This window comes from Blastomyces dermatitidis, assembly GCF_000003525.1.
Source record: "Blastomyces dermatitidis ER-3 genomic scaffold supercont1.3, whole genome shotgun sequence".
NCBI classification, from domain to species: domain Eukaryota; kingdom Fungi; phylum Ascomycota; class Eurotiomycetes; order Onygenales; family Ajellomycetaceae; genus Blastomyces; species Blastomyces dermatitidis.
The window spans coordinates 2,214,199-2,240,782 of record NW_025544776.1 but is presented as its reverse complement, the minus strand read 5'-3'; the positions used below and the strand labels follow the sequence as shown (position 1 = coordinate 2,240,782).

Below are 26,584 nucleotides of genomic sequence, written 5' to 3'. Positions count from 1 at the left end.
TTGAATAGATCTGCTTAATTCTGCACCCTTTTTTGCAGCTGAATCAGCCAATTCATTGCCATGAATATCCTGTCTCAGTGCTCTTACAGTAGTATAAACAGTAGAGCTGATCTCAGTTATCTCTGCTTACATCTGAATACAATCACACACTGAAGATTATATTACAGAGCTGCTGCTGCAGATAATCTATGATAATCTTTCTAAAAATCTTAAATCACTCATATCTCTGATAGATTATAATAACCTTGAAAATTGAGTTATAGAGAATGATCTACTCTTTTACAAAGACAGAATCTTTGTTTCAGATTATATACTCACTTAAATTCTCATTCTACAGAACTTTTATAACTCTCTTATCACAGAATACTTCAGATCTCACTGAATCTATATATTAATAAACTGTTAGTTCTGATGATCTATCATACAGTACAATGTGAATAACTATGTACACAGCTGTAAAGTATACAGATAATTCAAGTCTATTACTCACTGAGTATACAGAGAGCTTACATTCATTCTCATCTCAGACATCAATTAATATACAATCACTCTTAACTTTGTAGTAGATCTATTTAAGTTCATCTGCTCAGTTATAGATATCACATTTAACACAGTTCTGATAATTATATATAAAAGATTTAAACACTCTTATTACATTTCTATTACAGCAGATCTTCTTTCAGAGATATTTATACAGTTATTTATTAATAATATTATTCATCTTCATGAAATGTCAGTAGTCTTAATCTCAGATCATGATCATCTTTTCATCTCAGAATTTTAACACTCTCTTATCAATCTTCTTAATACTAATCATCATCTCTTCACTGTCTATCATGCACAGACTGATGATCAGATAGAAAGATAAAACTGTGAACTGAAAGTATATCTATATCTATACATCATCTACTTACAGAATAACTGAGTAAATCTTCTCATCTTAGCTGAATTTACTTACAGTAATTCAGTATATTCTATTCATAATCTCATCTCATTCTTCATGAATCTAGAATATCATTTCACATCTCTTATCATATCTAACTTCTCTCTCTCAGAATCAGATAACACTGCTGTAAAACACTGCACAGTTCTCATCAAAGATACTTAGTAAGAGGCTTATAATTATCTTCTTCACTCTCAGAATCTCATGCAGTATTATATTTATAACAAGCTCTATAAGTTTCAGATAGATAATCTTGTTTTTCTTAATATAAAGAATATAAAAATACACTGTCTCAACTGTAAGCTAGATTATAAGTTTCTTGAATTCTTCACTATACATACTCATGTCAGTACACAGACATATCAACTCAATCTATCATCTTTCTATCATATATATAATGTATTTTATATCTCACTTCTGAAATCACACTGCTTATTCATTCTCAATAATCAGTATATTTTCTCAGAGACTCTACATTCTGATCTGAATAATAATAATAATATTCAAGAGATACTCAACATCAAACTCATCTGAGAGAACTGAATTAAATATCTAGTATATTAAGTGAGTTACAGCTCTTAATTTAATAAATAAGTAGATCATGACTATTTCTCTAATACTCAGTCATATCTTGATATCTTCTACACTCACTACTCAATGAGGTCTTAACAACTGTCAGTAATAAACTCAGTATCAGATATCTCATAAGCAGACTCTATACATACTGACATACTTGACTCTTTTCAGATATAGTATTACAGTATTAACTGCTATCAGAAGAATAATCTATAATAAGTCTCTTCATTTCTCATAGAGTAGAACATATCCTGTTAAGAAGTAGAGCAGAGTGTGTTCTGCTAAAGTAGAGCAGAGTACATCTCACTATAAGTTTCAAAAGTAGGATCAAGAGCACTCACTACTTCATATAAACTCTAGAACAGAGTGTATTTCACTAGAATCTCAGAACAGAGCAGAGTATATCTCACTAATTTCACTCTTTAAGCTTTTCTTTTTTTATCACTGTATACTCTAATTATCTAATTATCTGTATATCTTACTATCTATATCACATGTATAATATAATAACCTCACCACTCTGGGGGAGGGATGAGGGAGGTGAGAAGGCAGAGTGTAAGGCCTAGGGCTTAGGGCATGCTTACATACACATCATGTGACCCACAGAAGCCGCAGCATCTTATACTCATTTCCTGCTTCTCTACTATCTAGTTCCCTTCTTCAAGAATCAGTAATATTACATCCTAATATGAAGCTGCTGCCACCCCGATATCCATGTAACCAAGTCCTAACACCTGCGTCCATAATTATTTATTCGGTTTTTCGAAAAGCTTCCTTCGGCCAAGCGAGGTTGTGCGCAGGATGGGATGGGGCTTTCGAATGCATCATGAGAAAACTTCCATTCCTTACTGCGTATAAATATATCCTTTACTTACGATAGCAGCATTTTCCGTGCCTGTGCCTCTGCCGTCAGCCAACGTCCCGTATGTATGTATATCTTAAACCTCAAGTCCTGGGTCATATGTCATATGTACAGTACGTACATGTATGTACAGGACATCTACCTATCCAAAGCAAGGTGCCAAACGAGCTTCTGACGGGAACAAAGGGAAGATCGACGAAATACTCTGTAGATCATACACAAACAAAGCCCGCGGGGTAAAACGTCCAAAGAAACGATAAGATCTGAAAGCAGTGAAGCGCTGAATCTAATTTCAGACATGCCGATGCGTACTCTGTACTCCGTACTCCGTACAGTTAGTTGTTTTATCTGCAGCTTAGCTTTCCTGAATGGGTGGTTACCACAAGAATAATAATTATTAATGGCTTCTAGGCGTCAGTTGGCTTTATGTGTGAAGAGTAGAGTAGAGTTGGTAACACCCTTCTGAGTAGTCTGTATGACCATTTTAGACACCCGTTGGAGTTGGACCTCCTCATGCTCCCAAACGAGAAAGCAATTCGAGACCGACAAGAATGAGAAGAGGAGAAATCAAATATTCCTCCTCAGAACACGCTTTGTGTAGAATTGGTAGCAGATCGCAGGGAAGGATACCTTTGATGCTTCTATATACGGCAAATATCTATTTGAGGTATCAATAGGTAAAATCGTAAAAGAAGAAAAATAATGAATCAGGGGAATACGTGTTGGCTGGCTTGTGAATTTGGTGAAAGTGACATTGTTCATCTTCTGCAATCTCCTTCCCTGAAAAACATTCTCGGGTAATGTTTATGCAGGAATATAGTTACGGACCTACAAGCTATTTCCCCTTCTTCCAAAAAAAAAAAAAAAAAAAAAAAAAAAAAAAAAAAAAAAAAAAAAGCCTGCAAATATGATTGGATAGTATATATGTTCATTTGGTACTTAATTATATGTATTTAAGATAAGGAAATGTGATCAGAAATAAGAAAACAGTGTATAAGAAAGAATACAAGTTGCTCCTTCTAGCCGTGTGCTGCTTATCACCTGCATTTTGTTTCGTTGACAAGAGAACCCCTCCAAAGCAAGAAGACATTTGTAAACGGGAAAGGAAAAGGGGTAAAAGATAAATTCAACGGCGCTTGGGAGTGACGAATCTGGCCACCGGACCGATAACAAAAGACGTAGCATCAACCGAACATGCGTGTAGGCTAATCAGTATCCGTGAAGAATATATATTTACGTAGGTACACATTGAACAAAAGCATTGTTAAATGAGAGATATCGTCAAGGGAAACAACAAGCAGGAAAAAGGATGAGGGGGTTAAGAAGAAAGGAAAAGATGGAAAGTGGATGCTAGGAAAAGTATCAGAACGCCAGATATTCACGGGGCAAAAAGAAAAAGAAAAAAAGAGAGAAAAAAAGAAAGGAAAGAGAGAGAGAAAGGAAAAGAAAACAAAACCAGAAGGCAAGGAAAGAACCGCGGAGAGAAAACCGCCATAAAATAAAGGAGAGGAAATGAAAACCTCCAGAGATTCGGAAGCCCAAGCATGTGGGACTCAGAAGAGATAATGTAAAGAGTAACCTTGAACATTAATAATGGGCAGAAAGAAGAGAACAGGACATGAAAATGAAAATGATGGAAAATTACCTTGAAAATGAAATGAAGATGAAAATGAAAATAAACGCCAGTATTGGGCTATGTATGTATCAACTCTAATTCCCTGAGCGGTGGGGTATCGTAGCCGTGTCGTTAAGATAACAAAAGAAAAAAGAGGCAACAGAAAACGTTACCGTTTCACTTGGGGAAAGATTTATTCACCAGAGATCACTTCAAAAAGGGCAATAGGCTTTCAAAAGAAGGGCAAGATAGCCAAAAAATAGGGTATTGGGTCCTGTGTGGTGGGAGCTCGCGGCGATCTCTTATCACCAAGGGCCGACCTTCAGTGGCATACCACTGCCGTAGGTGCCAGAAAGGAGCTGCTGGCGTATCGATGAAGCATCCCCTCCCTGGCTATTGGATAAATCCTGATTACCCATCCAGCCAAGATTGGAACTAAGAGTGTTGACAGCATCCTGGAGTTTCCCTCCTGCCGTCTGGTTATGTTTTGAGAGTTTCTGATCCCATCCGCCATATTGCAACTGAATGCCGCCACCCCGTTTACCGGCCTCCCGAATAACCAGTATCCATGCTTTAGCCATCTCTTCATAGGCGGCATCCTTTTCTAAATTATGTTGCGGCGTGTCCCATCTGGGCAGTCGATGTATAATTTCGGTGGCGCCGTCAAGGTAGTTTAAGGCTGTCGAGACCTGGGATTCGTTGGGAGGTAAGAAGTGAGGTGTGAAATCACTCAAGGCATCTAGGAGGTTCACAATATGCTGGCGGACACGGTTATATGCGTAATCCGAAGAGGAATTCCCTCCAAGCGGAATAGAGGACTGGAGGGCTGATTGATAGTTGTTTAAAACCTGCAAGGCAGAGCTGACGCTTGGTCGAGGAGCGGTTTGTACAACCTCGCTTGCTAGCTCTGGGTGTCTGTCACACATAGATCGTAAGATGGAGCGAAGAGCGTCGGTATCAAGAGTCTCGAGCAGGCGGGATAAAGCCAACGGACGTCCTGAGATGTTTGGTCTCGATCGTTTTATCTGACGAGGGGCAGGTAAGGTTCTCGGGGAAAATGCTGGAGAGTTTGAAGGAGATGCAGACATTCTAGTGTCATGATCACTTGGGAGGTAATCATCCTCAGCTTTTCTTTTTCGGTTGCCACTAGGATTGGTAGAGGACACTGGCAGGTAACCAGTGGTTAGCATTTTAGATACGACATGTATTGTACTTTTGGAGAGACTAACTAGACCGAGAAGGAGAGAGTCGACAGTGTTCATAGAAGTGTGGAGGAACAGGGGGCGTTGCCAGCAGGCTGTTCATATTGAGCGAAACGGGGCGAGCAAGAGGCAAGACAGGACGCCGGCAAACGAATAGCAAGAGGAGTATTTTTGGACGACGGGATTGTAGGGAGAAAAGAGATCGTATTATGATGGAGAGAGGCCAGGAGAGGCTAGGAGAGGATGAGGATGAGGACGAGGGAGACGGAGACGGAGAGGGGAGAGTTGCAAAGAGGCAGAAGAAGCAGACGAAGTTGGAGAAACGCCGAACGCTGATGAAGGTGAGGAAAAAAGGAAGGGGGAAAAAGGTTCAAGCGCTGCTGGGAGTTTCTGTCAGTTCAGTTGGGAGTGAATGATGAGTGGTGGGGACAAAGGCTTTACTGGGCGGTTTGACGGGTATTTTACAGCTCCAGCCAATCACAGGCCAGCAGAGGCTGCGAGCTGTGCGTTTTATTACGCAGCTTTACAAGGCGAAACAGTCCGTCTTAGGTTGCAACGGGCAACGAAAGTCAGACAACTCACGGGATGATACACGGTTATTACGCCGTTTCAATACCTAGGTACACACCAGCTCTCTTTAAACCCTACGCCCAGCCATGTTATATCCAACCACTCCAACCACTCCTCCCCCTCCCCCTCCCCTTATATATATTTATTAGTAAAATATAAGGATGAAATGGGAAACCTAGAGTGGGCAAAACCAAAAAAAATAGAGACAAAATGGTCGCGATCCGAGCAATACAAAGCCCCCCGTATGAACAAAGCACGGCCTGAACTCCGGACGATGATGTGATGTGATGCTATGTGAGAATTTGTACCTACAGTACCTACGAAGAATATCACATGCAATCGTGACATAAAATATACAAAAAGCAAAAAGAGAAGAAGCGACAAAGATAGCACATATGGAAATAAAGTGCTAGGGAGGGCCGGCTGCAGCTCGTTAGTTCTAGAGGTATAGCGATTGGGCCGCAACGATATCCCGCTTCACCATCTCAAGGGACTTCTCGAACTTCTTCTCTAAGTCTTCGCTGCCCATCACCTTCGCTGCCTGGGCCATCTGTCGCATGCACTCCTCTAGTCGTCGGAATGTGCGGATCAAGCTTCCCTCATAAACATCCGTCATTTTGCTGCGAGAATAAAACAGTTAGCGAGGAAGGAAACAAGAAAAAGAAAAAAAAAAAAATAGTGGTCTGGATGTGAAAGGAGTCCAAAATGGAGGGGAATAAAACTTACCAAATTTCCGCAAATGACTTCCCCTTCGCCCATTCATATATGACCTCCATCAACTCCCATCGGAATCCTTTCACATATTCATCTTCGTTGACTGCGAGCTTGGACTCCTGCGACACTTTGGCAATGATCCTCGCCTGGGCTTGGATATCCCTCAGTGGCTTCGCCAGCTCTTCCTTGGATATAGGTGGTGTCTCTTTGGAACTCTCCTCGAAGACAAACACGCTAAGGACTGCGGCACACTGCTCGGGGGTGAGGTTATTAAAAAACCCATTAAAGAGAAGCTCACTAAGCATAAGCTCGTCGCCGCTGCTGATCTCGCATGCGACACGGGCTTTTAGTTGCACAACCTCTGCCTCGTTGATGAACTGGAAGCGGCGAAGTACCCGTTTGCGACATTTTAGCTCGTCTAATTGGATAATCGACATGGCCTCCGTGATCTTCTTTTTTGTTGCTTTTATTTTTGAGCCCAGTTCAGTTTTTGCCGCGTACTGGTCATATAATTCTGGAAGCCGGGGGGAGTTATGGAGTGGATTGGATATTAGACGTGACTCTAATACTTCAATTTTCTGCTCCGGAAATTAGCATATACGCACAAGAAACCGAAAAAGTAAAGCTGCAGTAGTAGTACGTACCCGAAGGAGTTTCTTGAAGGAGTCATCCCTTATGCCCATGTCCTCAATAGGGTCCAGAAGGGGAACTCCATCAGGGAATCGCCTTTGTATCTCCACAATGTGTTTGTTAGCCTCGTTCCTCGCGCTGATTGGCTTAAGGTCCTGAGGTAACCGAATCCGAATGTGGGAGATTGACTTTAAGCAACCAATTAGCACGGGAACAACTTCCACCTTGAACTTCCCTCCCGGCCGAGAAGGTCCGATCCCAGGGGGCAGAGGATTTTGACCAGCTCTCGTTGGGGAAGATGAGTCCTCTGCGACTTGTAGCAAGACATCGAGAATAAAGCTTTCATGGGGAGGATATTCTTCATTAGGAGCGTTTCGAGGAGGTTTTCGTTTTTGAGAGTTGACAACAGCACCCCAACCAAAGTCGTGGTCCTTATATTGTATTTGAACAAGCCGCCCGGGTTGCATGTAACGTGAACAGTAGTTTGGAAGGCTGATCACAGTACGCATATCCGAGGTGTATGTGGCGATGTTTTGGCGTAGATCATAGTATTCCCGGATCGTCCCTTCGTCGGCAATTACCATCCCGGCATATTCCTTCTCCAATTCGGCCAGTTCTATTGGTGTTAGTAAAAAGGAAAAAACTTTCCTTCAGAAAGCAAGGAAGTTGAACACATACCCCTTTCCAAACCAGATACACTAGCCGCATTTTGGAATTGATAAAAGCATCGCTCCAACATAAACTCAGGTGAGATCCCCTCCACTCGTAGAAGGTTCAATACCATGTTGTAGCCTAGATAAAAGGCCGAATTAAGTTTGTCTTGCTCTCCACGGACAATTTCCTTCGCAACCGTTGGATCCATTTCTTCATTGATCATCATGATGACAATGCCGCGGTCGTCAAGACCCCTACGTCCAGCACGACCCGACATTTGTACAAACTCAGAGGGCGTAATCCAGCGTTGGCTTACACCGTCGAATTTCCGAACACTTGTGAAAACCACGGTCTTGGCAGGCATGTTTAGACCGATGGAAAACGTTTCTGTAGCGAATAGTACCTTAATCAGTCCTTCCTGGAACAGAATTTCGATGGTCTCCTTGAGGATAGGGAGAAGGCCGGAGTGGTGGACCCCGATCCCGAGACGAAGTAGTGGTAGGATGTGTTTAATTTGTGGTAGCTCCTTGTCCTCATCGGAGAGCATCTCGATCGCACTATTGAACACCTTGCTGACCATTTCTTTCTCCGATTCATCGTTAAATGCCATCTTGCTCATCTGTAATGCAAAAGCCTCGCATTCTCTTTTACTGAAACTGAAAACAATGACCGGGTTGTAATTTTTAAGCATAATCATCTTCACGATCTTGTAGATGTCAGATGGACCTTTATTACCGTCTCCGCCTTTATTTGTCTTTTTGTCTTTTCCTTTACCCTTTCGCTTAGCCATTGCGTTTGCTGGATCATCTCCTTGTTTCTCGGCGATCGTCTCCATCGCCTTATGGAAATTCTCCTCACGGAACACTCCTTTTTCATCAACGACAAGGTGTATTCCATCAGCGCCAGCAGGGAAAAAGTAATGTTGTAGGGGGGTTGGTCGGAAATCAGTGTAGACGACGTGGCACGGCTGGTTGTGCATCTTGGTAATCCATTCTGCAAATTGCATCGCGTTCGGAATTGTTGCGGAGAGGAAAACATATCTAACTTTGTCTGGAAGAAGAATAATGGTTTCTTCCCATACGACACCACGAGCTGCAAAGACGTTAGCACAGCGTAGCCCAACGACGAGTTGCTAACGGAAAATAACTCACTCTTGTCTCGCATATAATGTATCTCATCGAAAATCACCCAAGCCACCTCGCGCATGATTTCTGAACCTCTGTATAACATAGATCGCAAAATCTGTTTGTCGGTTAGCGCCTCCTCTGTAAGCCAGATATATATGAGTTTGTAATTACCTCAGTCGTCATGACAAGACATGTGGCCGTAGGATTTATGGTAACATCGCCAGTCATCAATCCAACATCTCCAAACTCAGCAGCAAATTCCCGGTATTTCTGGTTGCTCAGCGCCTTTATGGGGCTTGTATAGATAACCCTCTGATTATTTTTCAGACTTTGCGCAATAGCATATTCTGCAACCACCGTCTTTCCAGCGCTAGTATGGGCGGAGACTAAAACACTCTCACCCCTCTCGATCGACGCGATTGAGACCTGTTGGAAGGGATCTAGAGTGAAGCTCCATGTCCTTGCGGGCGTTTCTGGTGGTTTGTGTTCGGAAATTGGGACATAGGGGTAATCTGGGGGTAGCGCAACCTGATGCCGAACTTGATGCGATAGAACAACAGCCTTGGTATCCTGCGTTCCTTGGAGACCGGCAGAGCCTGCAATCTCTCGCGACTGTTCAGTTTCGAATGTATCGGCTACAACAGGCTCTGGTTCTGGTTGGAGGCGCTGTCGCTTTGGATCGGGTTGGCCATTTTGCGGCTCGGAGGGCTCCGCTGCGTCCACATCTTCCATCGGGGTATCTGTAATCTCTCCATTCTCTTGGCCGCTCACCGCATTCGGGATATCCTTTACGACTCCATTTGCCTGTCTTTTTCTATTTTTGTCTTTCTTCTTTCGGGGTTTCGAAGGGTCTTGAAGAGGAATTCCAGAGGAAGGTTTATCCTCGAATACGTCGAACAAGTCATCCATGGCAGGCAGACGATACTCTGAAATTTCTTTTGGATCCTCAGACTCTATTCAAATAGAAAGTCCTCGGTCCCTGTCTGTAGTTTTGTGAACATGTAGGGAAAAAAAATACTTGGCCGCCGAAACTTTGATTTTCCACGTTCACTGCTCAAATATCACGTGAATGATAAATTTGCTGAGTCATGCACCGACAATTCCTCATCCGGACATCGAACCATCCGTCGAGTTTCTGAAGACTTTCCTGTCCATTCGAGATCATCAAGAAACAATTCAGGTCAATTCTACCCCAGCAAGTCTCTTCAAGGTACGGCCAGATCCGTAATTTCATTCGCCTCCCAATCACCTACTGACAGAGTGTTCAAGATGCTCGCCCAATCCGCAACCCGAGCCAGAATGGCCAGCACCGTTTCCCGCCGCGGCTTCCACACTACCCGGCCTCAGATGGCCAGCCCTTTCCACTACCCAGAGGGCCCTCGCACCAACCTCCCGTTCAATCCTTTAACCAAGCACTTTTTCTGGAGATACTGGGCATTCATGGGTAAATGGAACTCCGTGGGCGTTGTATTTCTTGGGGAGTCTCGTTTCGCTAACAAGTTTCCATAGGTGTGGGTTTCGGCATACCTTTCGGCATTGCTGGTAAGATCATCGCTACGAATTTGTCTTTGCAATGAAATACAGCTCACACAGTGGTTCAATAGCCTGGCAAATCAATAAAACCCAATAAATCTTCCCGGGGTGTATTGTTATTCAGTCTTGTGTGGTAACAAATCTTCTTTGAGGTGGAAATGAGTGAATCATTATTATATTGTACTGTACCAAGCTAGAATTAGTATCAAAACAATCTCCCGTATATAATTCTCATTCTCCAGCTCTATTTTTGCCATGATTTAGGATGCATAAACCGTACGGCATTGTCGCCTGTTGTGTTGAAATTCGTGGGATTAAATACGGGCTTGTTTTCAAGAATTTAAGCCTGTGGATGAAGTCATCGTATGAGAAGTTAGTCCCCTCACCAAAAAGAAAATTTACATATTTTCAAACACCCTACAAACCACATGCGATCCCCACCAACAAACCACTGCTGTATACGAAGAGAATCTACATGGATCATCCTCGAGTTTAAAAATCCAGGTTTTCGAAGGTGTGCGCGGAAAAGGCGCGCAATATAAAATGCGCAACCTGAGAAATATCCACCTGAGGGAGCTCCCGCTTGGGAACGAACTGCCTCTAGCTGCGACGGCCTGGGACCCTGCGACGGATTCTATCATATGCGCTTTTGGTCCAACAGAGACGACCGCTGTCATCGAACTAAAAAGAAGGGCGCAGGACGCGGGGCTCGGCGACCTCGAGTTGATCGCATCCTGGGATGCGCCATGCCCGCTCCCGGACCTGCAACATGACCGGATCATATCATTACAATACTTTGCGGATACCCTCGTTACATGTCTTGTACTGGAAGGTGGCGATATTATAGTTGTGCGCGAAGATCCACAACCAGGCGAAGACAAGATTGAGATCGTGGGTTCGGTTGATGTGGGGATCACGGCGGCGGCATGGGCTTTGGATGAAGGACTACTTGCTGTAACCACCAAGGCCGACACATTGCTCTACATGACAAGGGATTTCGAAAATGTGGCCAATATTACATTTACTAGCGAGGATCTCAAGGCCTCAAGACACGTTTCTGTTGGTTGGGGAAAGAAAGAGACGCAATTCCAAGGCAAGAGAGCCAAGGCTCTGCGGGATCCAACGATGCCGGAGAAGATTGACGAGGGAAAATTGAGCGATCTGGATGATAAAAGAGTTTCTATCAGCTGGCGAGGCGATGGGGCGTTCGTTGCTGTTAATAGCATTCAATCAGATGCCCGACGTGTGATCAGAGTGTACTCGCGAGACGGCGTCTTGGACAGTGTGAGTGAGCCAGTGGATGGGCTGGAGGGTTCGCTAAGCTGGCGACCATCCGGAAATTTAATCGCTGGAATACAACGTATGGAGGACAGAGTGGACGTTGTGTTTTTCGAAAGAAATGGGCTTCGACATGGTGAGTTCACGCTACGCGTGAACAAGGAAGACATGCACACCTGGGCATCAAAAACCAGTTTGGCGTGGAATATCGACTCTACCGTTCTGTCTGTCCAGTTCAAGGATAGAATACAGCTCTGGACAATGGGAAATTATCATTATTATCTGAAGCAGGAGATCCCCATCTCTGTTGAAACGGGGTTCGCTACAGCGCTCCTTTGCTTTCGTTGGCATCAAGAAAAGGCATTACGATTTGTTATTGGATCATCTGGTATGTGTCTATCTACGTCGGCCGAAATGATGCACTAAGCTAATCAGATCCATAGATACTTTATTCGACACTGAATACGTCTTTGATGTAGCGAGAGGTTCCACATTGACTCCGAATGATTGTGGAGCGGTGGCCGTGATTGATGGAAGTAAGTTCAATATGTATTTGAAATGAAATCCGTATAAAACCATTTCTAACTTAGCAATAGCATCGCTAAAATTAACGCCGCTAAAACTTTCCAATGTCCCTCCCCCAATGTCTGCTTGTGATATTCTTCTGGAGTCTAATGCTATTGATGTCGCGTTCAGCAAATCCAGCACCCAGTTTGTCGTGCTAACTATGGCTAGAATTTACTTATACAGCTGGGACATCAAAGTCGTCCCCGTAGCAGATCCTGAACTTACAGCAACCTACCCAATCCTGAATTCATCGTCGAGACCTAGACGGATCACGTTCCTGGAAGAAAAGGAGATCTACGTTTTGAGTCAAAATGGGAATTCCCAGGCAAACGTAGAAAAGACCGACATCGACACGAAGGAAACCACGATCGTTTATCAGTCAATCAATTCAAGCATCCTTTCCTCCATATTCCCAAATCTCCAGCAAAATTCGTTGTGGATATGCCAGGAGGGACTGAGTAGAAAGGCGGGCTCATATATTAAGCTCTCCCCCAATGGAGCCAATGGACTTTTTGCTGAGATTCCACACGAGAGCCCAAGCCAGGAAACCTGCTGGGCATACGCAACTGAGCTTTCAGATGGAGAAGTAGGATTCCTATAAATCAAATTGACTCTTTGAACTCGGCTAACTGTCGTCTAGGAAATTCTATTTTCTCTTTCTAAATCTGGAGCACTTTATGCAAATAAACGACTCCTTGCAAAAAACTGCACTTCCTTCATAATTACTGGGGCTCATCTTATTTTCACTACGACCCAACACTTGCTCAAATTCATTCATATCGCCAAAGTAGATGGTGAGTTTCTATCCTGGAAGTGTCGCTTGATATTATACTTACATAGGGCGTTGACTAGATCTTGACATTCCCGGTGACATCCCCGAAACTGACGAAAGATGCCGAAGTATCGAGCGAGGGGCTCGCCTAGTTTCTGTCATGCCCTCAATATTTGCCGTTACTCTACAGATGCCGCGTGGTAATACGGAGACTATTTATCCACGTGCGCTTGTTCTTGCTGGAATTCGTAGGTATATCGACAACAAAAAGTATCGTGCCGCATATCTTGCATGCAGAAGCCATATGGTGGATATGAATATTCTTCACGATTATTCTCCCTCCCAGTTCATGGCCAACGTGCCGTTGTTCATCGACCAGGTGAAGAAGGTTGAATATATCGACGAATTTCTCTCTCGATTAAGGTAAGGTTACACGTGTCCAATATCTCTCCGGGTGTTATGTTGACTGGCATTTACAGAGACGAGGATGTTTCTGAGACATTATATAAAAATACCCTCAAGATAGCTGTACCTGATGTGGCTGTCTCTGATGAGCTCAATGGTGTGATACCTGGAGATGCTACGAAAACAACTCCAAAGGATAACAAGGTCAACCGAATTTGCGATGCATTCTTATCCGTGCTTAACAGTCGAATCGACACCAACCTCCAAAATCTTGTCACCGCTCATGTGTGCAAATCCCCCCCTGACCTAGATTCTGGGCTTCATCTTGTCGCAAAGCTACGGGGTAAACTGCCCCCCTGTTGTCTCAAATCAAACTATTAAGCTAACATAATTACAGAACAAAGTACGGAGCAAGCAGAGGAAGCTGTTGAACATATGTGTTTCCTCACCGATGCATATAGGCTCTATGACCATGCCCTAGGGTTATATGACCTAGAGCTTACGTTGATGGTTGCGCAGCAAGCTCAGAAAGTAAGGTTTACACCTCGATAGATATCCATGAAGGATAGACGCATTGCTAATTCGTCACAGGATCCTCGAGAGTATCTCCCTTTCCTTCAGAAGCTACAGGCAATGCCAGAGCTTCGCCGTCAGTATGAAATCGACAACCACCTAGGACGAGTGCGAAAAGCAATCAAAACCTTACATGCTCTTCATGCTTATGAGGAGCTCAAACTTTACGCTATCAAACATTCATTATACAACGATGCCTTGGAACTATACAAGTACCAGCCTGAACTGCTTCGGGATATGTCACAGTTATACGCTGACTATCTATACGATCAATCCAATTACAAAGAAGCTGCCATCAGTACGTCTACCTCCTTTTACCTCAAAGAATTACCACCTCCAGGATAAACATAATGAACTAACCAAACCAAAGTCTATGAATCGCTTTCCTTTTATGAACCCGCCTACCAATCCTACCAGCTCGCACACCAATGGCGTGAATGTATTTATTGTGCTAGTCTCGTCCCCCTCCCAGAAACACAAATGAACTCCCTCCTCCACTCCCTCGCCACAACCCTCACAACCGAAACAAAGGACTACATATCCGCTGCCCACATCCACGCTGAACACCTCCAAGACATCCCAACTGCTGCACGATTACTTTGCCGCGGCAATCAATTCGGTGATGCCTGCCGTCTCCTCGTACTTCACGGCAAACAATCCCTCGTCGGCGAAGTCGTTGATTCAGCCCTGGGAGACGCGATGGGCAGCATGATTGATCTGCTCGCCGACTGCAAGGCGCAGCTCAATGCACAGGTACCCAGGATCCAGGAATTGCGCGTCCGCCGTGCCACCGATCCGTTGGGTTTCTATGGCGGTGATCCGGCTGCTGGCTTGGGTGAAGGCGGCATCGATATTCCCGATAATGTCTCGCTAGCGCCTACAGACGCGACCACAATGGCGGGCCGAAGTATGTTCACGCGGTATACGGGGAATACGTCCTCGTCTCGGAAAACGAGCAAGACGAGGCGGCGTGAGGAGCGCAAGCGCGCACGCGGGAAGAAAGGGACTGTCTACGAAGAGGAATATTTGGTGAATAGTGTACGACGGCTTATTGAAAGAGTAAATAGCGCCATTGATGAGGGGGAGGGGCTCATTCAAGCGCTGTTGAGGAGGGGAATGAGGGAACGAGCGGGGTTGGTGCAACATCATTTGGATGAGGTTTTGGGAATGTGCAGGGATTGCTTGGATGATGTGTTTGAAGTACCGAAGGAAATGGGTCTTGGTGTTAACGGTGCTGATGCAGGCAAGAGTGAGGACGGTGGTCTAGGAGGGGAACGGCCACCTGGTGGTGATGGTGTGTTCTGGGATAGCTTGCAACAGACTATTGGTGGGAAGGGGAGGGAGCCACCTGTCGTCAAAGCGTTCAAGAAATTGGCTATTCTGGGTGGATGAGTTGAGTTGCGTGTTCGCTGTGGTTTGATTGATTGTTCTGCTTCAATTTCCACGTTGGAGTGATTCTGTCTGTTTAAAAAGGAAATGGGAAGATATGGAAAAGCAAAACACTCCTAGTTACAAAGATAATGAATTTGGAAGTTGTTCAATGCAATACGATATATTGATGCTATAAAACTCCAATTTCTGAAATTTTCGATGCGCCCGCTTTCATTCTCCGGGATGCAAGGGGTATCATGGCCGAGAAATGGTTTCTATTCCAATGACTCCTGGTTTCTTCCTCTTGGTAGACTGGTATTCGCCTAGTTGGGACTTCCTTTCAAAATTTCCCCAGTTTCGCTGACAAGGTGTTGGTCTGCTTTTAATGGCCCTTCGCCGACACCAGTCAGGATAACGGTATTAATACCATCTCTCAGCTCAGCAACAGCTCTCGGGTCCAAATTCTCCACAAGAATCCCAGACTTTATGTGCTTGACAGCATCACCATACACGCCATCCCAGCCCTTAGTCTCAGGCTTCAAAATCGACCTGAATGTCCCAATGACACGCTCCGATTCGTTATTTAAGTAGTATATAACCGCATTTGGACCGGCATCGAACGTGTAAGCGCAAATAGTCTCGCCAGCGGCACGGTTGATATCATGGACCAGTCTGATGGCAGCACGGGAAACATCATTAAGGTAAAAAGTGGGTGGCCAGGTATCAAGATTGGTGGCATGGAAGTTGTTGCTGTCTTTCATGGTGATTTCAGCAAAGGAAGGGAAATCCCGGTTTTTAATCGCAGTCTCGATCGCGACCATGCGTGCAGGCACCACAGTTTCCGCACGGGTTGCGAAGAGAGTGGAGGTCGCAACTGTCGCTTGCATTCCTAGTGTACTAGGAACATCCTTCTTCACATCGCTCACGACGAGGATAAGGGCGCGCATCTCAGGCCAGTGGCTCGCCGGGGCCACCTCTTCTGCCAGGCTATCGGTTCCGTCCTCCAAGACCCCTGTGCGCCATGCGACATAACCACCCATCATAGAGCGACATGCGGAACCAGACCCCTGGCGTGCAATGCGACTGAGATCGCTAGGTGATTGAGGCAGTTCATAGAGGTTGGCAACAGCGCGAACCAGCGCAGCGAAGCCAGCAGCGGAGCTAGCGAGACCAGCAGCGGTGGGGAAGTTATTCTCTGATACAATCCGGAGAGGGAAAGTTGAGAGTTTGGGTAGAGATGGGTTTGCATTCTCTAGTTCTTGACGGAGACTGCGTAAATCCGACAGACAAGCAAGCGTTCTCTTTGAATCTTTTATGCTATGCGGTTGCGAGTTGAGGGTCAAAGAATCCTCGGCGGGGTAGGTGGGGGAACACGATGCGGTGGTGTATGCACGTAAAGAACTCTGTGATAGGGTCACAGAGAGTGAAGAATTTGTGGGAAGGTTAAGGATAGCATCCCGTTTTCCCCAGTATCTGCAAAGAAATTATCATTAGCAATTGTATACAAAATGAGGGGTAAAGGTGGGAAGTTGGAATTACTTGATAACGGCAATGTTAACAGGAGCCGTGGCGCTTGCGCGGTAAACCTCAGTGGAACCAGCCATCTTTATTCTTCACAGAAGGTTAATTATAATAGCTATGCAGGGAAATGCTTCAGTGGTAGATGGGGCCCTGAGAAGAGAGTTGTGGTGAAAGTGATGGTGTTCTTGGTACTAGCAGAATCCTTACATGGCGGTGAAAATGGAGGGACAGCTTGAGGCTCTGCGGACGACTCCAAACCTTTAAATTTTATCATATCAAATCTCTCTCGCCAAACTTCATCCTAGAACGCTGGACACTGGACACTACAGAGTGCTACCTTGCAGTCTACGAACGGCATTCTGATATATGAGGTGCCAATCTCGGCAACTAGTTTTGCAAACATTTTCTGAAACCAATTCGCCGTTCTCCGCGTGATTTTGTAATCCCGTTGACTGCTACGGCCTTCACCTTTTAACCATGGGGGCCAATGCAAGTACTGCAAATCCTCCACCTCCGCTTACAGCGACTTCTACTCCCTCCACTGGTCCTACCAAAGATGATGGCCCACAAGCTACATGCCCTGTAGACCACAAAACTCGCGCTGTGTGGCTTTCACAACATCAAAACTCCGATTCTCCCCATCCAATGACCCCGACCGACATAGTTACAAAACAAACAGACACCACAAAACCCAAAAAACAACGTAGACCTCTATCCCAGGAGCGGGAAGTAAGCAGCATCCCCCGAGCAATCCCAGATACGTCCACAGCTGCTACGCCTTCCATGTCCGCCGCTCCACCTCCCTCCCCATATGAAGCCCAAGCCTCAACCACAGCCTCACACATCCGCCCTTCAAACGACGAAGCCGAAACAGGCCATGACTCCCGCACGGGCAATTGGATTTATCCATCAGAGCGCCAATTCTTCGAGGCCCTCCTGCGCAAAAATACACCCACATCCGCCACCTCCGCGACGGACCTAGCCACCTCCGTCGCCTCAATCATCCCCATCCACAACGCAGTGAACGAGCGTGCGTGGTCTGAGATCCTAGAATGGGAGTCATCGGCACCACTTTCCGATCCTGGCAGTCGGAAATGTGGAGGCCCGAAATTGTACTCGTTCCGTGGATTGGGTGTCGATAGCCAATTTCTAAGTCCAAGGGCGAGGATCAATGGCTTGTTAGGGTATCAACGGCCTTTCGATAGGCATGATTGGGTTGTGGAGAGATGTGGTGGAGCTAGGGTTGAATATGTGATTGATTTTTATCAGGGAAGAGCTGGCGGGGCGGGATTGGGGACTGCTGCAAATAATGCGAAGTTGAACTTTTATTTGGACGTACGGCCGAAGCTGAATTCTTGGGAAGGATGGAGAATGAGGGCCAGTCGCCTGGTTGGATTGGGCTGACGATATATATGTATTATGTTTTACTCTTTTATCAATAGGAGGGTGGTAGACGTGTCTTTCTTTTGTTGTGGAAGGCTGGTTGTAAGATGCGTGTGTATACAGTAGACTCTTATATATGTATGTACGATAGTAACGTTGGCAATGGGAAGCTAGTCAGGATGGCCGGAAACTCCCCAAAAAATTAAAACAATAAAAATATAAATAAACATCCGAGCCCTCCTTGAAACAGAATGAAGCAGGAAACAATGGATTGACATATTTGGGAATCATAAACGCATATGAGATACTGACGAAGAAAAGGGCCTGTTAACAAAAAATCATACGGACAATATAGCAATAATAAGAACAGTTACAGAAAAGTACAATTCGAAACAGCAACACATGTTCTTTAGTTGTTTAAGCCAACGTAGCAGCCAGGACGATAATGACCAAGACGACAGCCAGAATCAAAAGGAGGCAGCAAGCCTTGTTGCGCGCATTCTTCTGGTACCTACTGGCACTTCTTAGCTCGGTATCAGCAACTCGGGTATCATCTATCGTCCGATCCACATTTTCACTAATGAGATCCAGTTGTCCCCCTTGTTCATGGACTATATGCGCTACATCTCGGAAAAGCTCATTAAGTTCGCCAACACTCTGCTCGATATTCCGTATCTCCGCTTCGCGTTCTATAATCAGGGTCTCTTGGAAGTCGACTTCGGCTTGCGATGCGAGGCGGGGTTGCTGTTCCTGGAGTTGCTGAAGGGTCTGGCCATCGCGCGGTGAAGTTGGAATGACGCCCTCTTCCTCCTGGAGGGCGGTGCGTGCAGCAGTTGCGGAAGCTCGCTGCTTCTCTATTGCACGGCGCTGGGCAATTTGGAACTCTTCTAGGGTGGATCTAAATTCTGAGGAAAGCTTTTGCTGTGTCCATTTTTGGGAGGGCTGTCATAAGGTAAGGTTAATTGTTAGTCCAGGTACTGCGGAGAGATTGAAAGGAGCCTGCCGCTTCAACGCATAAGATCATTGCGAGAAAGGCACAGTTGCTACTAACATTGACATCAACCCATAGTTGAACTTTCTTGATGCCTTCACCAACTTCCCGGAAACCCTCCCGAGTCTCCTCTAATAGATCATGTACCCGCTCACGGACCCGTTCAGTATCACGTTTGGTGCCTAGCAAGGAGATCTGGTTCGACAAGCGCGAGATATTAGAAGTCAAAGTAAACAGACGATTCGACAATGACTCTGTCAACCGCTGAAAATCCGGATCATCTTGATACTGCGAATCGTTGGATCTGGTTGGCTGCGCTTCTAAAGATGAGAGGCGGTCGAAGGACATGGCGGGATTATTCAAGCTTAGCAAAACAAAATTAAAAGTGATGGAAAAGACACAGTGCACAACTTCCACCGCTGAGTGTAGGTCAAGAGAAAACGAGTGATAGAAGCTGTATTCCTAGGGAATGGTGTTGCCGCGATCGCCCGTGTGTTTTGCCGAGTGGTGATGCTGCCTTTGCATCGTCCCGAGCGACGATGATGTCGTTCCAAGCGGGCTGGCGTATCACAGGCGGCTGGGCGATTATGTAATTCTTTTTGGGCCCGGTGGCGCTAAATATAGTATGACGCTAAGTCGTAAACAGATATATATGTGGCTGGTGTATGTTTGACCGCGCATCTGTGGCTTGACTTTGTTTTGCTGTGGGAAAACAGTTCGGGATAGCCTCAAAAAAAAAGTGATTTGCTTTCCTCACCTCGCCTCCCATCGCAAAGGGAGTTAAATAATATATTACCCAGCCTGCCACCAACAAGCTGGCGAATCTACCCAGCTCTCCAGCAATGCACTAAGCTCCTGGACTTATTTCTGGCTGACCACCTCGTTCGGCCATGGCAACCACACCCTCCAGGGCGCCTGCGGCCCGTCCAAGGCAGTACAGGCGGATATTAACCTCGACCCTACATCGAAAATTTGTGCATGCGTCGGCGGTTTCTTTGGTTGCTTGTTATGTTGTGGCTTTCTTTATTGGCGTTAAATCTTCCTGTGAGTTTTCTTTGCTACCTCTCAACTCTGCGTAAGAGAGGGCTAACAGTGAGTTTCCTACTAGTCTTCTGGTCATGGTTTCCATTGGGCGCCTGCGGGTTCCGGACATTACTCCTTTTTATCTCATGCCTTGCTATTTTCATCCTCCGTGTTGGTCAGATGCACGTAGGAGCCCGGACTACAAGTTCTGCTTTCAGCTCAACGAGACAGGCCCTTTTTTCGTTCTCCACTTTCCAAACCTTTGGCTGGTATCTAGTATCTGCATGGTGGTTTAGTGAGGTATATATGTGGTCATCATCAGAAAGCGCAGAGCTCAACTGGGTAAAGCCGGGAAGGTCAGTTCGTTCTCTGTTACTGGAGAAGTCTTTCTATCGGAATGCTGAAAGTTGCTCTCATATCTAGGCCATATGAACGAGCAAAGCTCAATGAGAGACCGATATATCTCCATTGCTTCTACGCCCTTCTTGCCATCACACAATCAATATTTCACCTCTATTTTGACTGGGATAAGATTCACATTCCCGTATCGAAGCGAAGCGCAAATTCCGCAAACCATAGTACGCATGAGCTTGAGCCGCTACCTGTCAGGATCCGGAAGGCCGTACCCCAGGTACTCTACGATGCTGTAATTAGAAGCTCCGTTACAGCTGTTGTAGGGCCATTCATCTATATGCTCTTCCTTAGACGCATCGCCTGGAGCTGGGTCCTTTCATTTGCAAAACTTTTCTGGAATTTCCCCCGCTCCGCTGCCGATCCTCCGGGCTTGATTCCACCATTGCACATCCTGCTAATTCTTCGCGCTGCTACATCAGGCGTGCTACTTGTGACACTTTGGCAGGTGTCCAATCTCTTATTTTCAACGTTTTTGGGCCAGGCACCCTTGAAAAAGGGCCAGCCACTGACGAATGAATCCAAAGACCCGAATGGCAGTCTAATAAACGGGCTGAAGGCGAAAAGGGATGTCGTTCGAACATTCGCTTTCTGGGAACTGTGCTTAATCGGCCAGCAATTTCCGGAGCGCAGGAAAGCAATCTTTGCCGACATCGACCGCAACGGAGGATCAGCATGGACCCAGATTCTCGGCGCGTCGACCAATGTTATTAAGGGAATAACTGCTCGGATAAATGAACACCAAAACCCAACAACACTGCCGGCCGCAGACTCCTCTACAGTATCTGGGAAGACCTCGGATAGTAGCAACATGGATGGACAACCAACCACTATTCACACCCTACCTCGCTTAACCTCCGCTCCAAAGGGAGACAACATCTTCCTCGCCTCGTCCAAACCCACCACCCGCCCCGAACAATTCGAATCAGCTTTCGGCTCCGTAGCTAAATCATACGGCCAATCCCCAAACTGGACGCCAGCCGCCCGCAACCAAGCCCGTAACATCTTTAACCGCGCAACCACCGCCGTCCTCAGCCCGGAGCAAAGGAAACGCATATCCGCCTCAGCCCAGGAGCTCAAACTCCTCACATGCTCTTCCTCCTCTTCATCTAGTTCAGGTAGACCCCGCACACACCCCCTAATCCACCAATTCCTCAGCTCCCTCGCGGGCTTACCATTCCGCCGATCCTACGCACGACGACTCCGCATTATCATCCTCGGCAAGCCATACGCCAGCCTGTCCCCGATCATCGATGCGGTAGAGTCTCTCACCCGCCTCCTCATCGCGAGTATGGCAGAGGATCAGTTCGGGAAAGTGCAGGCGGACATTGCCGCTGTTGTGCGCCTGTTTACGGAGACTGCGATGGCTCTAGAGTCCTTTACTGGCGCTGGTGAGGGGGGGTTGGATGTCCATTGGACGGATGTTGACTTTCCTCCTGCAGATGCGGAAATGGAGATACAGAAGAAGGCGAGGAGGGTGGAGGAGGTGGAGATGATTAAGGAGGCGTTGAAGGGGGGATTGGCGGAGCTTTTGGAGGCATTTAAGTTGTATTTGGATGATGTGGGGATTCGGGGGAAGGAATTGAGGATGGCCCGGGAGGCGGCGGGGTTGGTTTGAGATTGACATTTGCTTTCTTCGTCTTTTACTTTTTTTTTTTTTCCCTCTCTTGTTTATTTATGTGTTTGTAATTCTATTACAAATTTTTTGTTTTTGAAAAACATGAATGATTCCCCAGAAGTTCGGATACCATCCAACATCTTCACAATCCACAAGCATGATGTCGACTGATCGTTTTCCTTGGTCATCTTGGCCGGCTCTCTGCAACCACAATGTTCTTCATCTGCACATCCCCGCATATGTTGTGGTTTTATAATCTGAGAGAGACATCCACATTCAATTAAGGCTTGGCAATTGCTTGCGAGCCCTTAAACAAAGGCTCCTTCACCAGAGAAACCACCGCCCAAGCTTCCAAAAAAGTTCAGGCCATGGACACGCAGCCTGTTACATAGAATCGAATGCTCGACGGAGTTTGGCAACAATGCCATCTTTCTCAGCCTCAGTCAACGCTGCTCAAATAGAGTTACGTGGCACAACACCCCTGGAGCACGCACGCTGCATGGCCAGGAACAGCTGGCCAGAATTGCATACAGGCGCGCAGGAACTTTAAGGAACATGTCATTTATTCAAGACAAATTTCAAGACAAATTAAAGCCTATATATATCCTTCGTCCGCGCCCAAGCTGGTGCCAGACTTGACAGCAACAGCCATATTCTCATCTACCGCTACAAATCTTGGAGCCAAAGTCGAAGCGGGTCCCGTATAACATTAGGGTACGACCCGTGTTTCGGCTGGAGTTGGTGGAGGGGGTACAGGCGGCGATAAGGAGTCGTTCTTGAAAAGGAGAGCAACTGGTTCCCACATCGTGACTGAAGAAGAATCGACGGCCGGGAGAAATTGGGTAACGAGGAAGCTCTCTGCGCCTGTAAGGAGAGGAACATGACATGCTTTAATGTGAACAGATGGAGGAGGTTAAGAGGGTGAAGAAGAAGTGTGGTTGCTTTGTATAAGCAGTGGGTGTTTGCCGGATAGGGGGTTGGAATTAAACTCTGAATATTTAACTAAGAAAGTTAGCTGACCTAAATATAAGAAAACTTCGCTTTTTATTTACTCTTCCTCAGTTTTTTTCACCCCACATATCTACAAATCGTCAATTAGTCCATATTACTCACTATATAAACAGTATAAGAAAATTGTTTTGAACTGGCCTTTTTCTCTCTTTTATATTCCCCCTAGGGGCTTTTGCCCTCCATTTTTCAAACGCCAGGTATAATAACAATAACAGTAGTAAGTAAAAAACTGCATGCCACGCTATGCTATGTTCTGTCACATTTATGCCCTCATCTAGTTAAATTAAAAATTAGTTAGTGAATTGTGAATGGAGAGAAAACAAGAAAGGAAAATTGTTCGACAGACAGCAGAGAGATGGGAAATGATGAAAAGAACCTAAAGGAGAGGAGAGAAATATTAAAACAGATATAGTTGAAGCTAGAAAGTAATACAGGGAAGTGAATGGTTTGGTGAATAGAAAAGAGCAATAATAGAAGAAGGGATAATGCCACCATAGGAAAGAGATGATGATCAGTAGAGATAAACATTGACCAGCCAAGGAGATACAATTTAGCGAATGTGTTGAGGAAAGTGGCTGAAATGTATACTCGATGATAAGCGGTAGATGACGCAACGCGTGCGTGTCCCGATAGCACAAGTACATTAATATGAAAAGTTCAAATCATGAAATATATTTATCGCGGGTTTATTTCCGTTCCGGAATGAAAAATAAAAATTTTGAGAGAAATGCCTCAGGGAAGGCCAAAAAAAAAAAAAAAAAAAAAAAAAAAAAAAAAAAAAAAAAAAAAAAAAAAAAAAAAAAAAAAAAAAAAAAAAAAAAAGGAAAGTAGAAACGAAACAAAGTCCGCAGCTGCCAAAGCGCGGTAAATTCGATCTCTGCGAACCGCCCATCCTTTAACGCCCCGGGTTTTCAATGTCGAGTTTATTTTAGTTTACTTCATATTCTGTACCGCAGTCTCGCGGCCCCATTTTCCGCATCCGTACCTTACCCCGGAACCCAAGCCGAACTGTCTATAATAATCCCGGTAGTGATGAAATGAATGAATCAAGAAAACAAAACGCCGTGGGTTTTATTGGTGTGATGGTCCTTATCCGGAAACGCCCTGCTATCGAATGGAAAAATGGACTCTGTCCATGGAAAAAGGCGAATTGTTCGTAAGATATTAACATCCTCCATACCGCCGGAGATGGGTGATTTGAAGGAAGTAATATAAATCCGTGCATATTTCAGATGGAGTTGATCCTGTGGAGCTCCTCTAAACTTGTATTGAAGTGGCTAGGAGGCGCACTCTCAGCCTTTGGAATTTGATCTTCGTCATGGCTGATTTGCGATATTTCGCGCCTGTCTTTCCCGATGTTGTCGACTGGAATAATTGTTGGAAGCCATTTCCGAGCACCCACTTTCTCAACAAGGTCAGAGAGGGAATTTGGGTCGAACCCCTCAATGTAATTTCGGTCCAGTACACGTGACTTAGGTGTAGAGTGTTTCTGGTATTCCTGGAGGGCAGCCATGAGAGACCACCCTTGAACTCTGCGAAAGCAGGCGATAACGCATCCGGTTCGGTGCTGAGGGAATGAGATTAGAAGGCCGTAATCATTTTTTATTCATTTTTTATTTTTATTCATTTTTATTTTATTTTTATTTATTTTTATTTTTATATTTTTTTTAACAATATTTCTTAGGGGACCGCAGATTGCTTACCTTGCCTTTGTTGCAGTGAATTAACACAGGATGATTCATTGGGTTCAAAATAAGCATTAGCACTTCAATAACAGTCTCGTATGGAGTGAAGACCAGTGGGTTTTTGTTCGCCAAAATCGGGATGACATAGGATTTAATTCCATTTTCTTGGATGAATTCACCATAGTCGTGAGACCACTCTTCATCAACTAGAGTTCTATTCGATAGTAAGCACATGGCCGTTGTTCGCGGCAGAACAATGACTACAAAAAGGAAACTTACATAATGGTCTTAAGATTAAGCCGGGAAATAGAGTCGAGATGCACTGGTAGAGGAAAACTGCTTCTGTATACGCCTTTGACGACTTCAGCGAAGTTTTCTGGTAGTCCAGCTCCATGTGGCGTGGGTGGGCGGCTTGGTCCGCTTTCGAAGCCACTAGCGAGGTATCCATTTTCTCCTGTTACAGAGCATTTTGTGTTAGCAAAAATAACCAACCAACGTATGGTGTTGGCGGCTTATCGAAGTAAGTCTAGCCATAGAATATACCTATCACACAGAAACAAGGTTGTAGTATATTAAAGGAGAAAGAAAATATATCAAAGGAGGGAACGTACCTTGTTTGTCGTCTTTGATAAAGTCAATGGCAGCGGAAGGGGTGAGAAGATCGGACATTTTGGGACAGGAAGATTGAGCTGGCATACCACTCCAAGGGGACTTTGCCATGGGAAATTTGAGGGAGCTAGGGAGGGTTCCGGGGTAACAACAAAGTAGCAAGACGCACGTTTCGTCCTGCTGGGATCTCTCGTGATCACAGGCGGAGTTGAAGACGGGGTAGAATAGGAAATGAATATGGTATAGTTACAACGGCATAACCAGAATCGGGGTGAGCAATTAAGAGCCTAGTCCGAGACTTATGTCGTGTATAGATCTAATGTGAAATAAGATAAAAGTCGAAGCCGCGCCGTCAGGGCCGAAAGCGAGGTACGATGAGTTGAAGAGAAGAAAAACGGAGCCAGGGAAAAGAGCAATATAAAGAGAAATTTTTAAGGAGAAGATGAAGACGGTTGAATAAAGAAAGAATGAGGAAGGAAGCGGATTAGGAGAAAAATGGGGGGGGGGGGGGGGGGGGAAGGATTTCAAATTCATATTACTTCATGAATCATCTTACTAAGAGTTATATATTCAGTCTTATTAAAACTTACAGAGATACAAGATTACTTTACTGAATATTATTAAAGCAGGATATTTACATGCTTAATGATGTAGCTGAATATTGATTTTCTATTTTTATTCAAGAGATCAGCTCAGTTGAAATCTGAGTAGGTGAAGAGTAGATAGAAATTATCAGAGAAATCAGAAAGATTGAAAAGAGTATTAGAAATAAATCTCTCATACAGACTGCATTCATAGAAAATGCTCAGATTCTTATTTTCTTTTTTATAATATATAATATATAATAGAGTCCTTCTATATTGAGATGCAAATTCGTGATCCGTTGATGAGTATGGGACAGCGTAAGTGATATTATAACATGTTGTAACTACAAGATATC

The 26,584-nt window shown here is 45.0% G+C and overlaps 10 protein-coding genes across 11 annotated transcripts; 5 read left to right on the top strand and 5 right to left on the bottom strand.

Moving 5' to 3' along the window:
• Positions 1-4,301: 4,301 nt before the first annotated feature.
• On the bottom strand, positions 4,302-5,301 carry BDCG_02909 (nuclear envelope protein Cut8; the record flags this gene model as incomplete). The annotated part of the gene is made up of 2 exons (XM_045418484.1): positions 4,302-5,161; positions 5,226-5,301. 2 exons carry the CDS (start codon positions 5,299-5,301, stop codon positions 4,302-4,304), a joined length of 936 nt encoding a protein of 311 aa, XP_045275046.1.
• Positions 5,302-5,410: 109 nt separating this feature from the next.
• Positions 5,411-5,614, top strand: BDCG_16636 (uncharacterized protein; the record flags this gene model as incomplete). Its single annotated transcript, XM_045425842.1, has 1 exon — positions 5,411-5,614. The coding sequence occupies one exon, from the start codon at positions 5,411-5,413 to the stop codon at positions 5,612-5,614; it is 204 nt and encodes a 67-aa protein (XP_045280215.1).
• Positions 5,615-6,207: 593 nt separating this feature from the next.
• BDCG_02908 (ATP-dependent RNA helicase DOB1) lies at positions 6,208-9,802 on the bottom strand (the record flags this gene model as incomplete). Its single annotated transcript, XM_045418483.1, has 6 exons — positions 6,208-6,388; positions 6,495-7,060; positions 7,127-7,728; positions 7,791-8,858; positions 8,918-9,008; positions 9,065-9,802. The coding sequence occupies 6 exons, from the start codon at positions 9,800-9,802 to the stop codon at positions 6,208-6,210; spliced, it is 3,246 nt and encodes a 1,081-aa protein (XP_045275045.1).
• Positions 9,803-9,962: 160 nt separating this feature from the next.
• Positions 9,963-10,788, top strand: BDCG_02907 (elongator complex protein 1; the record flags this gene model as incomplete). The annotated part of the gene is made up of 4 exons (XM_045418482.1): positions 9,963-10,103; positions 10,163-10,337; positions 10,403-10,435; positions 10,498-10,788. 4 exons carry the CDS (start codon positions 9,963-9,965, stop codon positions 10,521-10,523), a joined length of 375 nt encoding a protein of 124 aa, XP_045275044.1. The 3' UTR covers positions 10,524-10,788.
• Positions 10,789-10,793: 5 nt separating this feature from the next.
• On the top strand, positions 10,794-15,587 carry BDCG_02906 (elongator complex protein 1). The gene is made up of 9 exons (XM_045418481.1): positions 10,794-12,092; positions 12,148-12,240; positions 12,301-12,857; positions 12,912-13,065; positions 13,124-13,466; positions 13,523-13,791; positions 13,846-13,979; positions 14,040-14,319; positions 14,392-15,587. Exons 1-9 carry the CDS (start codon positions 10,970-10,972, stop codon positions 15,411-15,413), a joined length of 3,975 nt encoding a protein of 1,324 aa, XP_045275043.1. The 5' UTR covers positions 10,794-10,969; the 3' UTR covers positions 15,414-15,587.
• On the bottom strand, positions 14,096-17,135 carry BDCG_02905 (diphosphomevalonate decarboxylase). Its single transcript, XM_045418480.1, has 2 exons — positions 16,932-17,135; positions 14,096-16,865 (listed from the first exon to the last, which is right to left on the bottom strand). Exons 1-2 carry the CDS (start codon positions 16,994-16,996, stop codon positions 15,716-15,718), a joined length of 1,215 nt encoding a protein of 404 aa, XP_045275042.1. The 5' UTR covers positions 16,997-17,135; the 3' UTR covers positions 14,096-15,715.
• BDCG_02904 (cytochrome c heme-lyase) lies at positions 17,027-18,695 on the top strand. The gene has a single exon (XM_045418479.1). The coding sequence runs from the start codon at positions 17,391-17,393 to the stop codon at positions 18,315-18,317; it is 927 nt and encodes a 308-aa protein (XP_045275041.1). The 5' UTR covers positions 17,027-17,390; the 3' UTR covers positions 18,318-18,695.
• Positions 18,245-24,116, bottom strand: BDCG_02903. 2 transcript variants are annotated; one of them, XM_045418478.1, is made up of 4 exons: positions 23,697-24,116; positions 23,489-23,624; positions 19,348-23,420; positions 18,245-19,238 (listed from the first exon to the last, which is right to left on the bottom strand). In XM_045418478.1, exons 3-4 carry the CDS (start codon positions 19,633-19,635, stop codon positions 18,714-18,716), a joined length of 813 nt encoding a protein of 270 aa, XP_045280214.1. In that variant the 5' UTR covers positions 19,636-23,420; positions 23,489-23,624; positions 23,697-24,116; the 3' UTR covers positions 18,245-18,713. The 2 variants fall into 2 exon arrangements, with proteins under 2 accessions (XP_045280214.1, XP_045275040.1); XM_045418477.1 differs by having other exon boundaries at positions 18,285-19,238; positions 23,489-24,116.
• On the top strand, positions 19,985-23,414 carry BDCG_02902 (nuclear envelope protein). Its single transcript, XM_045418476.1, has 3 exons — positions 19,985-20,331; positions 20,396-20,666; positions 20,734-23,414. The coding sequence occupies exons 1-3, from the start codon at positions 20,178-20,180 to the stop codon at positions 22,337-22,339; spliced, it is 2,031 nt and encodes a 676-aa protein (XP_045275039.1). The 5' UTR covers positions 19,985-20,177; the 3' UTR covers positions 22,340-23,414.
• Positions 24,117-24,147: 31 nt separating the features above from the next.
• On the bottom strand, positions 24,148-26,165 carry BDCG_02901 (tyrosine phosphatase). Its single transcript, XM_045418475.1, has 4 exons — positions 25,647-26,165; positions 25,315-25,489; positions 25,054-25,249; positions 24,148-24,917 (listed from the first exon to the last, which is right to left on the bottom strand). The coding sequence occupies exons 1-4, from the start codon at positions 25,753-25,755 to the stop codon at positions 24,579-24,581; spliced, it is 819 nt and encodes a 272-aa protein (XP_045275038.1). The 5' UTR covers positions 25,756-26,165; the 3' UTR covers positions 24,148-24,578.
• Positions 26,166-26,584: the final 419 nt, after the last annotated feature.